This window comes from Bactrocera oleae, chromosome 4, assembly GCF_042242935.1.
Source record: "Bactrocera oleae isolate idBacOlea1 chromosome 4, idBacOlea1, whole genome shotgun sequence".
Lineage (NCBI taxonomy): Eukaryota > Metazoa > Arthropoda > Insecta > Diptera > Tephritidae > Bactrocera > Bactrocera oleae.
Window position 1 is genome coordinate 51524518 of NC_091538.1, and position 16786 is coordinate 51541303.

General features: G+C 31.5%; 2 protein-coding genes across 4 annotated transcripts; one reads left to right on the plus strand and one right to left on the minus strand.

Moving 5' to 3' along the window:
• The first annotated feature begins 262 nt into the window (after positions 1-262).
• mEFTu2 (mitochondrial translation elongation factor Tu 2) lies at positions 263-2055 on the plus strand. Its single transcript, XM_014236795.3, has 4 exons — positions 263-825; positions 892-1428; positions 1495-1723; positions 1796-2055. Exons 1-4 carry the CDS (start codon positions 424-426, stop codon positions 1993-1995), a joined length of 1368 nt encoding a protein of 455 aa, XP_014092270.2. The 5' UTR covers positions 263-423; the 3' UTR covers positions 1996-2055.
• Positions 2056-3480: 1425 nt separating this feature from the next.
• On the minus strand, positions 3481-16516 carry didum (dilute class unconventional myosin). 3 transcript variants are annotated; one of them, XM_014236828.3, is made up of 22 exons: positions 16358-16516; positions 14557-15370; positions 14352-14476; positions 14169-14282; positions 13606-14097; positions 13436-13529; positions 13133-13359; positions 12858-12881; positions 12358-12471; positions 10827-11713; positions 10196-10764; positions 9985-10132; positions 9823-9920; positions 9528-9723; positions 8459-8684; positions 8210-8375; positions 7952-8078; positions 7248-7379; positions 6629-7157; positions 6425-6556; positions 4775-4867; positions 3481-4697 (listed from the first exon to the last, which is right to left on the minus strand). In XM_014236828.3, the coding sequence occupies exons 1-22, from the start codon at positions 16379-16381 to the stop codon at positions 4560-4562; spliced, it is 5469 nt and encodes a 1822-aa protein (XP_014092303.2). In that variant the 5' UTR covers positions 16382-16516; the 3' UTR covers positions 3481-4559. The 3 variants fall into 3 exon arrangements, with proteins under 3 accessions (XP_014092303.2, XP_014092302.2, XP_014092304.2); XM_014236827.3 differs by having other exon boundaries at positions 16065-16516; XM_014236829.3 differs by lacking the exon at positions 12858-12881 and having other exon boundaries at positions 16065-16516.
• Between the last annotated feature and the right edge of the window lie 270 nt (positions 16517-16786).

Consider the following 16786-nt stretch of genomic DNA (forward strand, 5'->3'; position numbering starts at 1 on the left):
ATAACGCCGTCTAATGGAAAAATAATGGATTTCTTTTTACTACACCTAATATTTTCAAATTTCGTTAGACGTATAACATTATTTATAAGTAAACATTTAAATTTTTTTTTATTTTTAGTATACTTGGAAGAATGAAACTAAATGACTAATAAACATTTGAATAATATTTTATGTTTTTATGTATAATTGAATAAAATTGTTCATAACGCGTTTGAGAGCCGCTGCAAACAGCTGTTTAACAGCTGATTTGATCAAAAAACAGCTGTGCTTATCAAATTGGTAAAATGTGATGCAAACCGTTCCGCTCATCAGTGAAAAAAGAAAATTGTTTAGTAAATTTTAAAATGTTTTAATGAACAGCTTCAATATAGTGCATTCAATAAATAAAAGTGTATTTTTCTAGCATTAATACTCACAGTTAAAATGATTAAACTATTTTCACAATTAGCCGGCAGTAGTTTGGGTTCTCTTCGCACCCTAACCGCAGACTCGAAGCTTTCTACCGCTAAACTAGCCAGTGTATATAGTACAAGAAGAAAATGGTTTAGCAATACGAGCGCCGTTGCAGCACAAGCTGATAAAACGCGACATTGTAATGTGGGTACAATTGGACATGTGGACCACGGCAAAACTACGTTAACATCTGCTATAACTAAGATTCTGGCTGAGAAGGGACTAGCGCAATATGCGTCGTACGATCAAATCGATAGGGCGCCCGAGGAGAAAGCGCGAGGTATAACAATAAATGCTTGTCACATTGGATACGCAACAGCGGAACGTACCTATGCACACACCGACTGTCCGGGACATGCCGATTATATTAAGGTGAGTAAATAATTAAATAAATCATCAAATGTGTATTAATGTATGCGATGATTGTTTTACCCATAGAATATGATATCGGGCGCGTCACAAATGGATGGCGCTATACTGGTTGTCGCCGCAACCGATGGACAAATGCCACAAACGCGTGAGCATCTTCTACTTGCCAAACAGGTTGGCATCGAACGTATTATTGTATTCATCAACAAAGCTGATTTAGTTGATCAGGAAGTATTAGAACTGGTGGAAATAGAAATGCGTGAAATGTTAACAGATTTTGGTTTTGATGGCATTAACACTCCAGTAATTTGCGGTTCGGCATTATTAGCTTTAAACGGTGACACATCGCTCTTTGGTGTACCAGCAGTTGAAAGCTTACTACATAATTTAGATACTTATGTGCCGACACCAACGCGTGATTACACATCACCCTTCATATTGCCAATTGATAATGCATTCACAATGGCTGGACGTGGTACAGTCGTCATTGGCACAATAAAGCGTGGAACAATGCTTAAAAACGATTTAGCCGATTTGCTCGGTTTCAATCAAAATATCAAAACAAGTTTAGGAGATATACAAATTTTCAAAAAAAGCGTACCTAAGGTAAACGAATTGTAAGCATATTAGAATTGCCCAGATTTTTCCTTTTTTGCTTGAATATTGCTCTAGGCTGTAGCCGGTGAAAATGTTGGTGTCTTATTACGTGCCGTTAAAATTGGCACCGTGGAACGTGGTATGCTCCTATGTGCGGCTGACACCGAAAATATCTCAAATCACTTCGAGGCCTCCATGTATTTACTATCACGTGCAGAAGGTGGACGCACTAAACCTATGCTCTCCAAATACATACAACAATTGTTTAGCGCCACTTGGAATGCGCCGGCACGCATTGATATTAGTAAGCATTTTGCAAACAAGCAATTAGACACTATTTCATGTTTCTGTTTTTTTTTCTATTTATTTTATGCAGTACCCTCCGATGGCATGCTGATGCCTGGCGAACATGGCAAGGTGCGCGTAACATTACTGCGAAAAATGGTTTTAATACCAGGGCAAGCTTTTACGATAAGAGAAAATGGTTCGACCGTGGCAACGGGCATGATTACCGAAAGAAAACTCTCTTTGGATATACCAAAAAATAAATTGTCTAAAATTGTGGTAACTTGTTAAGATGACACACATACATACAAATATTTATATGTAGGTATAATAAAATGCAAATAAAGAAAACCAATTTGAATTTTTTTTTTTTTGAATGTATATTGTATTTATTTGAAATAAGTACATACGTAGTTTTTTAATTGCATGTTTTGAAATTTAACATTGGAAATCGTTGTTATTGTATGGCAATGCCGGAAGTTTTTGGAACTAAACATAAATTGTTAAATATATATTCAGGAATGCGCTTTGTAAAGTTTGGAATTTCGACTAATCTACATTATAATGCATGTTTTAGAGTAAATTATTTTATTAATGTGATTTCGCATAGCTAATAATAATTTTTCGCTCATTTTGGCAAGATTTGTAATAATTAAATGACAATAAGAGAAAGAAACTTATGAATTTTAATTAATTATATTTTTTTTAGATAATCGAATTTTGTCAACTTTTCAATAACTGTTAAAAAAAACTTTCAATATACATATGTATAAACAATTTTCTATGTTCTTTTCAATTTTGTTGCATTATGTAAATTTGTATGTTTGCTTTAGAAACAAAAAATTTCAAGTGTTATGTTATCTTAAACACTTATTTTTTTTATTTTTACTTATATTGACAGGCAAAGTCTCAGTATAATTATGTTTACATGTGCCATGCAATTAAACACTCTACAAAAAAAAAATGAGTTTTAGCTGCTACACAATGTTTGCAAGTATATGGTATATGTATATGTATATTTGTGTATGCATATAATTATGTATGTATAAAATGCGCTAAGTTCGTATATTCTAATAATTTAAATCAATCTAATATATGTTGTTTGCTTATGAGCTAATCAAAATTAAGATTTTTTTCAAATACTTTTTAATGGAAGTGGCTTATTTTTACAATTTCAGTAATATTTTGACAAATTAATTGTATGTCAAATAAATTATGTTTAGAGCTTTTTAGTAAACAAAAGTAATCAACATATATATATAAATTATGAGAATAAAATGTTGTAAGCTCAAAGTATGATATATACATTTAAGTAACTAAGGCTTGATGGATATTCTATATGTTATAAATGTATGCTAAAAGCGTTTATCAACTTTAAAGTATGATTTTATTATTGAAATGCACTATGTGCCATAATTTTGTTGGATTTCTTTAAAGTTCGCTATTATTTAATTTTTAATTAGTATTTTTTTTACATTATTTACCACATTTAATAGGCATTTTTGTATGATATTTTCTATTTACAATAAATATAATAAAACTCAAATTAATTTTCACAAGTTTTCACAATATTTTTGCACAAAAAGTAATATATAAAAAAAAAAATAAATGCAAAATAAAATGCAATAAATACAATAAATAAACAAAATACAAGTCTTTCAAATAGCAGCAGAGTGCTCTATAAACGAAAAAAGCTATGTTCTTTGCTATTTACTAGTGCAGGCAGTTAATCTTTTTTAGGAATTTGCATATTGAACAGACGTAGATTTCTTTATAATATTTCTATAGATTTAATGTGTACTTTTTAATCCATATGTATAAGGATGTATGTATGTATGTGTATAAATAAACCTTTCTCTTTTTTATTTATTATTATTTTTTTATCACATGTACGATTGCTCACTAACACATACTCAGTGGTCGCTGTTGCTGCTGCTCACCAACAATAAGGCAACTTTGTTGCTGTGGTTTCACCATTATTAAGCTATTCAAAAAGTTTCCCACGCTCTAAATACAACTCCAAATCCAACTTCAATGTAACATTGTATAATTTAATATTGCTGATTATATCAATTATTGCATTATTTTACTAATTCAAAACTAATGTGTATATGTGTATATGCCAATAATACTAACAAGTACCGATAACAAAGATTTTCAAATGATTTACAGGTATATTAAGATAGAGATGCTTTGCTTTTGTCGTGTAATAAATTAACTAATAGGCGAGTTTAAGTCGTTGCATAATGTCAAAAAATTTTCCAAACAAATTCTTAAACGTTTGAAATAATTTTTATCGGATACCCTTTACACATGTGTGCATAACTACACAGTTGTGTACGTTTATAACTATTTTTTTTCTTTAAATAAAATTGCTTATAAGTGTAATGTAAATTAACACAAATAATTTATATAATTTATTTTAAGTAACTAAAATAGTCCATTTAGTGTATATGCTATGCATGTTTGTTTCTCTTTTTTCTAAATATATTTTATGTATATTAGCGCTTGTGTTAAAGTATTCAGCTACAAAATACTTTTTTTCGTGTAGGGGGGAATGTTCAGTTCATTCATAAGTACGTGTTTTACTTTAATAATAATAATATGTGTATGTTTCAATGGCAACAAATTGCGCAAGGTACACAATAAATCTTTCTATTACAACGATTTTCTAACAATAATAATTTTAGCATGGAAGTACATAGGTAACTAATGCTTAGCTAATATAAATTCATAATTTTAGCATTTTCTAATATTAATGTATATATTTTCATTATTTGTCGGAGGGTGGAATGTTTGGACTGTATAAATTTGCAACAACATTGTTTACACATTTTACACACATAACGGTTAATTTAAATTTTCGCCAATAAGTCTTCCAGCCCCAAATGTTTCGGCAATTCAATATCCTCCAATTTGACATCACTATACTTGAAAACAACTTTGAAGGGATGTATGAATTTCTGATCCATAGTAAATTCGTCGTTTTTAATCTGTATATATGAGTAGGTTTGAAGTTGACGTTTATAGTAATTATTAAGAAAAATGCAATTAGTAATGTTGATATTACCATTCCACGTTCGTTTAGCTTTTTGGTGAGTTTCTCCAAAAACGTATTCGTTATTTCACCTTCATAATCATCCAGTTTGTATGATTTCATTACCTTAGAGAAGCGAAAATATATTTTTTTATTAATTATGATGTTTAAAGTACAAACTTTTAGGTTAGAATTTCCGTCTTACATTAGAAGCACGTAAGCTGTATTATATTTATTATTTGTTTTTGTAAATTTAGCTAAAACACTTTTACGTAAGTTAAATATATATATTTTTGATTAAAAATAACAGAATTCTAATAATATTTAGGTTATTTTTTACAATATAGTAATCAAAAATTTATAATAATATATCGGTATGAACTGAGTTGCAAATAATGCATTATAAAATATTTGAATTAACATTTGAATAATTTTTATAATTTTTTAATCTCATATAACGTATTGAATTAAAAAACAAAATTTATTAATAAAAAAATGATTGAAAAATAAAAAAGAAACATTTCACAAGCTAATATAATATTACAATTAAGAATTAAAAGAGGATATGGTTTTAGAATTAACATTTTTTCAAGTTTCGTATTTCATTTAAATTAAAAACTAAAATTTTCAAGATTTAAAATTAGGGATTAGGATGAAAATTTAATTATCTATAAAAAATTTTTGATTTAAAAATTCGAAACCTGGATATGAATAACTTATAGCTTAGAAATATATTGAATATTTGACAATATTTACTTATAGTTGTTTTGTTTTACTGATTTGAAAATGGATAAAAAAGGAAAAATATTTTCTCACGGAAACACTTTAATAAAAAGCAATTAAGTATGAATAGAAAAAAGAGCTAAACTATCTTGATATTTTATTAAAAATAAGCTTTTCTTTTCAAAAGATAACCAAAATGGTAGAAACACGAAGTACGGAAACGTAAAAAAATTTACATTTTAAAACAATTTTATTTTTTGTAATTTTTAATTATAAACTTGGCATTAATTTTTTTTCACTCCAGTCGATTGAAATAATTTTTTTTGGGCATTCAACTTTTCATTTCGGTACTTGGATTTAAATTTTTTTTCAAAGCGTTATTTGGGTTTAAAAATTGAAGAAGTATTAATAATTTATATTTTCGGAATTACAAAACAAGCAATTAGCTTAAGGGTTAATTCAAATATTTTGTAATGCATTATTTGCAACCCAATTGAACATTTCCAAATATTTAAAAAATAGTTTCTAATGTGCTTATTCAGTTTTTTTTTTTACGTTTAAATACAAGTGGTTTATGAGTTAGAAATATTTTATTCAGTATAACTATTTAAAGATTATTTATAATAATATTCTTAAAGTTCTATAAGATTAACAATTTTAATAATTTATAAAAGTTTACTATATATAATATCGGCGCTATTAAGTTTTATGTAAGGAATATACTTTAATGCTCTTACACTCAAAAAAATTTAAATTTTTTTGGGCAAACTCAAATACTTAAAATTTTAGTTTAAAAATATTTACTAAATTTTATATGTAAAAAAAAATATTTGAAATTTTACCTTTACTGTTAAAAAAATTGCAATTTAATTTTTATATTCTTAATACTTATAATGTTTTATAATATACAATATATGTATACTAAAATATATATACAATATAGACTGCAATTGAACTTACCTTCAACACTTGCGCTGTATTCAACGATGTGCACAAATCACAAATACTTTGCACATCTTGTTCGCTCTTGCGCGATTGCAACAACTGTGATACTTGATTCAGTGGCGCCAATGGTGCCAACACATCATTTGACTATGAAAAAAATTTAGAAAACAAATGCATATATAATATTCACAAGCAATTAAACTTCATTTTGCCACTCACCATTCCCTTGCTCCGCACCCAATCCTCAATATAACCTAAATTGTAACGTATAATCATGCCAGTCTCCCACATACAAATATCACCACGTAACATTAAACAATTTAATGCGACCGCACAAATGAAATACAACAATTGATGGAAAATCTGTTCTGAGTAACAACGATCTAAGCCAAAGTGTTGGAATTGCTTATAAAATTGTTCCAGGTGATTGATGAGCAGCTTCCAGGCAGCTACTTTACCATGCTCGGGTGATGACGTTGAATCCATTGAGGCAGTACGACCGCGCATACCTTGTACTTGCCGATTACGTTGGATTTCGTCATTATCGAGTATGGCTGGTACGATATAACGCTCCAATAAGGTTTGTATCTGCTTCACCAACACCTGGTATAAACTGATAATTATGTCTAATATTACGCGTCGATACTCGTACAGATTGAAGTTCTTAAGTTGTTGTTGATTTTGTTTTTCCGTATTGAACTTGACATATTCCTCAACGTCACCATATTGTTTCAATAAATTGAGAAGTCTGCAAAATGGAAGGAATTAGTTGATATGTAAAATCATAAAAAAAAATTATTGTAAAACTTATATACACCAGATATTTATTGTTACTTACGTTATGGAATTAACCAACCAAAGTGAACGTATTTCGATTACATTCGGATTACGGTGAATTTTTTTGATTTGCATTACGAATTTGCTTAGTAGATCCCGTACGTCGTCGTCAGCATTTATAAGATCAGTATAACTGAATAAGAATTTCGCATTAAAATATAAAACAACATTAAAAATTGTTATTAGAAATAATAAAAAAAAAATATTTTAAGAAAATATATGTTTAAAAACAAAATAAAAAAAATTAAAAAAATTTATGAATAATAAAAAATGAAAAAATAATAAATAAATAAAAAAAAATAAAAAAATAATAAAAAATAAAAAATAATAATAGTCAAAAATTACGAAAAAAAAAAATTATAATAAATAATAATTAAATAACATATACATATGTATGAATATAAAATTAAAAATATATTAAATAAAAAAAAGTATAATAAAAAATTAAAATAATAATAATAATTAAAAAACATATCTATGTATATATAAAGTAAATATTATTATATATATATATTATATATAAAGTAAAAATTATATATAAAGTAAAAAAATTATATAAAGTAAAAAAAAAATTATATAAAGCAAAAAAAAATTATATAAAGTTTAAAAATTAATATTAAAAGCAAGAAATTTTAAATAAAAAATATATTTATGATTCAAAAAATTAAAAAGATAATCGGAAAGTGCGGATATGTATGCTCTTACCGTATACACATGAATATTATATATGCAGGGAAACCGGGCAATAATCCAATGGCCAAACGTGGCGTCATATCGCCTACCAGACGTTGCAAAATCTTATCCAGATCTTCACTGCGGAACTTCATGACACCTAGAGGACAAAGAAGAATTAGTTATTTAGTTTATTAAAAAGTCTATAAAATAAATAAAAAATATAAATAAAATAAATTTTAAAAAATACAATTTTAATCACAAACAAAATCCACATATAAATGCATTTACCTTGATAATTTTGTATCTTCTGCTTGCTCACATTGGTCACAGCTTTTTTATCGTTTTCCTTGTTATTACTATCTTGAGGAATGCCGTGTTCCTTTAATTTGAACATTAGCTTGTCGTTGCCCTGCTTTAGCGCCTCAAATTTGCGAGTCATAGTATTCATTTCCTCCTAAAAAAAGATTAAAAAGAAAATAATCATATTATATATAATAATATGGCGCACATGCAGAGCGTTATGACTCCAGTGCCCACCTGTAGCTGTGAGTATTGCAATATCGAACGTTGCAACTCGTATCGCAGATACCGTTCACTCTGACGCAATGCCTCGATATTACTTTCGTCGATTTGCTCGAGCCCATTGTGTAACAGTTCCTGTAATTGTGTCTTTTCGTGACGCAAGTCATCAATTTGTCTTGTTAGATCGGCGAGATGTGCGTTATTCTCCTCGGTTAAAGCACTCAACTCGGATTCCAATTGTCTGCAATAAAAGCGTAGAAATAAGAATAATTAAAATTTCAAAAAGAAACCTTTTCATCGAAGATTTAAAGTTTAGAACACTTGTTTTTTTACATATGAAATCTCTACGATTATGAACTCATTTCGATATTTTTTAATAATAATACTTTCTATGCAATATTTTTTAGTTTAAAAAACGAATTATGCTAAATTACATTTTTAGCACCTAACCTAGCAAGCGGATGTCATTCTAGCAAAGTTGTAAGTGCTAAAGTCCTCTTTATGGATGAGAGTTTATGATATTGTATCAAGATTATGAAAACTAGACTCGCAAAGCAAGATTTAGACCAAACACATAGATGTGTTAGTTGAGCAACAATTTAACCTTTTTGGTATTCCGAACGCATTCGAAACCACTTGTGTACTTATACGATATTGCATTTATAAAAATTGCCAAGAAATAAAAAAAATTTTTTTTTTTAATCACCACAGAGCAAATTTGGCTGTCAAATGCAGCGAATGACAAGTGGATAGGGGACAGCTTGCAGGATATTTCACCTGCCATTTATCCATTCAGTTTAGCAATGAAATTTTTTGTTGTAGTACAGAGATGAACAATCGCCAGAAATAGTTGTCAGGCAAACAATTTATGTAGAGAAAAAAATGTTTCTTCTTTGTAGAAAGTAAATGACAAGCTGGTATTTGTCAGGACCCAATAATAATCAATAATAAATTATCATTATTCGATGAAAAAAATTTTGCATAAATTAAAAAAAATTATATTACCGTGAAAAATCTTCATCAAACCAGTTCCAGTCTTCAGTTAAACCAATATTTTACATTAATATCCTTCAAATACGCTTACCGATTGACCAGCTTCTGTGCTTGGAAAGCCTCGATCAATTCATTATCATTCAAATTCTTCAAATCCACGCCACGCAACGAAATGCCTGTGGTGCCGAATGACTTCAACGACTGACTCTGCTGTTGTAGCACGGCTTTTAGCTGGATGCACTCATCACGACGACGTCGAAGTTCCTCTTGCAGCGCTTGGTATTGAGCTGAAATGAAAAATTCGAAATTCGATATTTTAAGAAATGTCTGAAATTTTTAGCTGCACTTTATTTAGACATTAATTAACACAATACCAGGAGTTTTACCTTCTAATTCGTTCATCTCGGAGCCATGATTTATGCTGCTGCGCAAGAGATCATAGTCGCTGCGTAATTTCTCATTCTCTACCTCCAGTTCGGAAACGCTGCGCATGCGGAATATAAAAAATTTTGATTTTTTCAAAACAATATGCTTCTTCTTATTTTTACCGTATAGAGTCCTCGGTTTTATTGTTTCGCTTCATCAGCCGCTCCAATTGTTCATTCAACTGTTTGTTTTTCTTTTTCTCCTCTTCGAGTATGCTGCGCAATTTTAAAATCAGACTCGTTTGACCCGATTTCGGCGTTGACGTAGTTTCTGCAAATATTTAGTTGTATATTAAGCATATAAATGCTACTTCAATATATGAAAAATATGTACCGATTGTGATAAAGGTTTCCGGTGATATTTGATTGACATTCTCTCCACCTTGATGGCGCCGCAGTTCGAGCGTATTCTTGGCGGAAACATAACCGACATCGTCTTCATTTTGACTCGAAGCATTACTAACCGAACGTGAATGTTGATTATTATCACGTGTGCCATTCGGTTTTTGATGGCGACTCAACTCCTCCTTCAGCATGTAGTTTTCATTTTCTATAATCTCCTTCTCTTTGATTGCACGCTGGTAGGCCTCATTAATTTCATAGGTTTCAACTTCAGAGAATGTACGTTCAATACGCGAATTGGTGTTCATTTCGGCATTCTTCGCCATTTCGATCATTTGATCGATTTGTTTGCGCAATTCGATATTTTCCATGCGCCAAACCTGCTTCTGTTGCACCCAATCCTCCTGAGAGTGGTCTTTCTCCTCGAGTAATTGCATTTTTTCATCGCGTTCAATTTCCAATTGCTTATTCAATGTCGCCAAATGGTTATCCTTTTCAGCAACGATCGATTTCAGATTACGCACTTCGATTTCCAGTGATTTCTTCACTTCAAGTTTCATTCTGTAAATGAAAAACACAAAATGTTTATACAAGCGCATAGCAAATTTTCTAAATATGTTTACTTTAGTACAGAAATTTCGCTAGATTTCGATTTCAAGCTAACATTCTCGCGATTCAGCTCGTCAATCTTCTGTTGCATTGATATGATCTTGTTCTCGAGGCCTTTGTACATTTTCTGTATATGCGAAATGGTTTTCGCTTCCGCCTTCAGCCGCTTGAATTGACGACGCGCCAGGAAACGTCGCACCGCCGACTGGCAGACAATGATCGCGCGTCGTTTCTTCTGATAGGTGCGTCTCGCCAAGTAGCCACGTATGAAGCGTTGAATTTGCACCGCGCGATAATGATCCATGGCGGCCTGGAAGCGTTGGCGTGCCAGCATACCACGCGCATACTGTTGTATGCCGCAAATAGTGTGTCGCAGTCGCAAGTAACGTCGACGACACAACCAACCGCGTGCATATTTCGATATGACAACAGCCGCATGCTCTTCGCGCATTTGTTGCGCCTTCTGGCGTGCCAAATAGCCGCGCGCATAACGTTGTATACCGAGCGCTGTGCGCTGCAAACGCTGAAAACGTCGCCGATGTATGAAGCGTCGCACCACCGACTGTATGATTGTTATGTATTTTTTGCGTAGATTTGCGCGCACCTGTTCCAGGTAGGCTACCTGACCGGCTCGAAAGAATATTTGCGTATTGCCGAAACGATACTTGTCCACGTCGAGTATCCATTTAGTTACAATATTGTGACACGATTGCTTCAAGTCGTTTTTGTTGACCAACGTGCGATGAGACAGCAATTGATAGCGCATATAAAAGTCATGGTAGGACCAGCGTGACGGGAAACCAGCGGCTGAGATGCGTACCGTTTCGAGTACACCGCAGGCGCGCAGTTGTTGTACGATTTTTGAAGCTTCCCACTTGAAGGCCACTTTGTCATCGTTCGGCTATAGAGTGTGGTAGAAGAAACAGAGACGTACATTTTTATATATACAGTCTATATAACATATGAGTATATTTAGATATATATTTAACTTGTTAGCCTCCATATAGTTTGTCCTAAAATATTAAAGTTAGAGCAATGTTAACAACAATGTTTGTACAATTGTATTGCTCTTAAAAATATATATATATTTATGAAGTCTTAAAAACAGAAAAAAGCGAAAAAAATACCTAACCTCAAAGTGACACTGTAGTTTGGAAACAAAAATTGTTAATTGCAAACAATATACGAGTATGTATATTAAAACAAATTTGTATCCAATATTTTACCAATTTAGATACGATTTAAAAAATTAAACGTTCGAACCGTAAAAATCGAAACGTTTCAAAACGTAAACATTTGCTTTCGATGGTATTAAAAGTAATAAAATTTAAACAAATCAAAAAAATATATATATATAATTTGTTTTTTTTTTTTTACAAATAAGAAACTAGTACTGGTTGCATTCGGAACTACAATATATGTGAACTAAATCAATTTTGCTGATTTTTTTTATCTTAGTAATAAAGTTTTTGAAGAGCACTAACAAGTTTCGTTTTCACATATTCTTAAATAAAATAATTGTTTTTGTTGTTTAAGAACACTCACCTTTATGCAGCGCACGTAATGTGGTGTTGTTGCATGCAAAGTAGATATTAACGATGAAAGACTCTCTCTAAATTGTGAGCCAACCGAACGGCGATGTTGTTTGGATGGAGCGATCTAGAAGATAGCGCGATAAAATAACATGTACAACAGTCTTCTTCATAAAATGATGTAAAATAGTTAAAAAAAAAACATAACTGAATGTCGAAATTTAGTATGCGGCGTGCAATGTTTCTTGTTTTTGGTTTAAGTTTGTTTTATTTTTTGGTTAAAAAGTTGGTAAGGCAAAAGTGGGTTATTAGAAAGCAAAACAAGTGAGTATACCAAATAACGGTTAGACTTTGCATAACAACCAAATTAGTTACATTTATATACTCACAGAATATAAGTAAGTACATTTATAAATAGGTTAGTTTTTGTTTGTATTTATAAAAAAATTAGGGAAAAATAAGTATTTTGTGTTAGAAAACAACAACACATATATGCTATTTAAACGCACTAACTCGCTTGCGGTTGTCGGCAGTTAACTAAACATCCACGCAAATAACGACATCATTATCAAGGTTCAATCAATACAGTGACGTTGACGAATAAGAGGAAAAGAACAATACGAAAACAGTTACTTATTAAAATGCGTACTTAGTGCTATAATTTTATGGTTTTTTGAGTAAAAACTGCTGAAATCTTCAAATAGACAAATTTAAAGTAAATAGGTACATACAATTATATGTAGTAAAGAGACATTTCTTTGTATTAAAAATCCACACATTACATTTACCTGTTGCCTACTTGCGCTGATCACCACACGTCCACCTAGAGTTGTTACTTTTGCGGCGTCTGCGCAAAGCGTATCAATTTCCTCCATATCCATTAATTGTTTGCATAGAGACATCTGCGATTGGCGTATGACGTTGACCAGCTCTTTTGATACGGTATCACGATTTTTTTCAAGAAACCCATAAACATCATATTCAACCGTATCGGAGAAATGCTTGATGTAAAAGCCTTAAATAAGGAACATATTTAATTATATGTACTATTTTTAAATTATATACAAATAAGTATAGCGTTTAACACGTACTTGTGGTGCCGAAGCGCGGTTTTTCAAAGTGTGGATATTTATTGCATTTTTCAATCAGTTTCCCAGCCCAACTCTCGTCACTGCCTTTGGGCATCTGTGCGAATATTAAACATTTGGTTAAGTAAATCAGTAAATCCGTTTATTTTATTACACTCTGTACACGCACTCACCCTACATTCCTCATCTAGGAGATCTAGTACGCCCAGCTTCGATTCTATTAAGTCTATGCAAGGCTGATTATCATAGAAGTCAATCATTGTCCATGTTATGCCTTCTTTTAAATATTCCTCTTGTTCCAATTTGAATACATGTTGATTGAATTGTTGTTGCAGCTTCTCATTTGCATAGTTAATGCAAAATTGTTCGAATGAATTAACTTCAAATGTCTCGAAACCATATATATCCAAGACGCCAATGAAACTGTTTTGCTTGCGACTACCGGTATTTAGGCTCTTGTTGATTACTTGCACAATATACTGAAAGAGTTTCGCATAGATATGCTTTGCGAGCGCATCTTTGGCAGCTTGCGCGGTGCTAATGCTGTTCGGTATAAGCACATGCTCGTTAACTGATTCGATTTGACGTGTTTTTAACCACTGACGCAACTCATCTGGATTAATTTTTAACATGTCAGCAGTCACATGAAGGTGTAGATCATTATGCTGTTTAATAATCACATAATTTTAATGATTTTGTGCTATTTTACAGACAAATTATATTTAAATCTACATACATTGATATCACAACCGTCTGGATCGACGTCGTTAGTGCCTTTTTTACACTGTGGTACAAATATTATATTGCCTAAATGCAATATTCCAGCAAGAATGTTTACGATATCTGTTATCTAAAATATAAAAATATAAAAAATATTCCATAAGTGTGCATATATTTAAAAAATTTTCAGTTAACTCACCTGCAATGTGCTAAAACCCAGCACAACCATAGCTTGTATGGTTTCTTTAAATTGCTCTTTGTCCGAGACTCTATCAATATCTGGCGAGTTCCCCATTTTAAGGTACTCAAACTTATCCTGGTGGTCTACAAGTATGCAATTGTCATAAAAGAAATGCTGAATAGAGAGAAAAATAGATATGCATATACACGATTTCAAAACCCACCTAATATTAACTCCGGATGCATTTCACGTGCATCGCAAAGTTGATAGAAAATGTGATAATTCCGTTCGCCCGGCGCTTGAAATACAACACGTGATTTCTCCAACAAATATGTATGCATTGTGGCACCAGTAAGATTCATAACACTCATATTATTCTTGAAAAGTAGTTTCGTAAATTTACCAAACCGTGAACTATTATCATTACGTGTAGTCTTTGCATTGCCGAATGCCTCCATGATTGGCGACGATGCGAGTACTTTGCGTTCAACTTGTGTTTCAGATTCAGATCCTCCAACTGCAGCAAAATATCGCATTGCATACTTTGCAGATACTGTTTTACCTGCACCCGACTCTCCGCTTACAATTATGCTTAAATCACATTTCTCACGTTCTAGCTTGGTATATGCTTCTTCGGCTAAGGCAAATATATGTGGCTCTAATTCGCCCATTGAACGGCCACGATATGCACGTATAATACTTGGACCATAGAGTGGTAATTCGGCGTAAGGATTTATGGCGACTAAGATGATGCCACAATATGTGTAAATGATTTGTCGTTCGCAGAAACGTACCTTTAGATTGTGTAAAACAGCAGGTTCATGCAGATATGACATAGCCGTCAGATCATTTTGTCCGATTAGTATAGCGGGATTACGCAGTGGTGGCAAATTACTTCCATCGGGCTTTATAGAAAGTTCCACTGATGTGCCAGAATCTTTGACGATCTGTATGGTTATGTCGCCTTTGTGATAATCCCTTTGTACTGTTGCAGTCTCCCATACTTGCTCTGGGTGGGGAACCCAAATTTTGGATCCCTAAAATAATTATGTAGCAAAACCAAGGTTTTATATATTAATATCGCATTCATATTAAGAGTTTTTTTTCTTAAATTAATAACATATTTCCTATTAATTTCAGACAAAAAAATTTGGAATGTTTAATTTACTGCAGCTGTTTTATATTTTCAATACTATGCAATTAGTAATCAAAGCCCGAAAACATATAAACATTGACTGATAAATCTTTTAAAATGATTGTGCGCTGTTAAGTGTCGTATACAAAAATAGCAATTAGTTATTCTTGTTATTGGTCTTAGTCACTTCGCATTGATAGACCACTGAATCATCATGCAACCTTAGTTTATCTTTTTTAATATCATTTGCTTTTTTATCTTTTCCACACTTGGTAAAATCTTTTTTTTTTATTAGAAACTACAAAAAAAAAATATTTATTTTTATTTATTATATTTTGTCCTATATTTATTTTTATTTTGTCCTTCAAAATAGAATCGATTGCGTATAAGAATTATTCTAGTTAGACAAGCTTGATTATGGAATAAAGTTTCAATCGAATAATTGAAGTATTGGTTTGTATCAAAGTTTAGTCTATGTGCCTGAAACCGCTCGTCGGCCATCCAACTTGTTAACACATTACACTTGCACTTGTAGGGCTGCAGCCACCAAGTTGATCACTCAAGCAGACAACCGAAAAGCGGCGTATAATAAATACCTTTGCATATAGCATGTCTTCGCTCGACATGATTTTGTAGTAATCTCAATGCAACTCCTTGTCTACAACTCCACTGATTACGGTTATATGACTTCACACATAAACCGTATTTAACTAACAAAAGTGTTTACTACGGCGGTAAAACCAATTTTCAATCAATTTGTTGGTATCGTTTTCGTCTCTTCTTCCCACCAGGTAAATGCTAATCAGTGTTTATTTTTGTAAATGAATGTGTGTGACCTTATTTTTTAAATTATATGCTACTCGTTTAATGTTATTATAATTTAGCGTACGCGTTTCACTTCTTTCAAATGCATATTTCTTAACGTTTTTCTTATTTTTATCTATATTTTCTAGTTATATTAATATTACAGAAAATTTCGCTCCCTCAAACAAAGAAAATCAAAATTAATTTGTAAAATAAACTAAAGTTTTCACTCTGACGTCCAGTCAACTGAACGTTGACGTTGACAACAAAAAGCAATAGAAAATACAGAACCACACGTACACAAACACCTGCCGGGTGTAGCGTTACCAGAAAATTATTTCCGTGATTTTTCTTACCACATTTATGTTGAATAAATTCATAAATTTTACGGCAAATTTAAAAGTAATAACATTTATATATTTGTTTAGGTATATGTAACACTTTTATATTTTTTGGATACTTCTATATTTAAAAATTTCCGATATGAGAAAAACCGGTTACACTTCAGACTCTA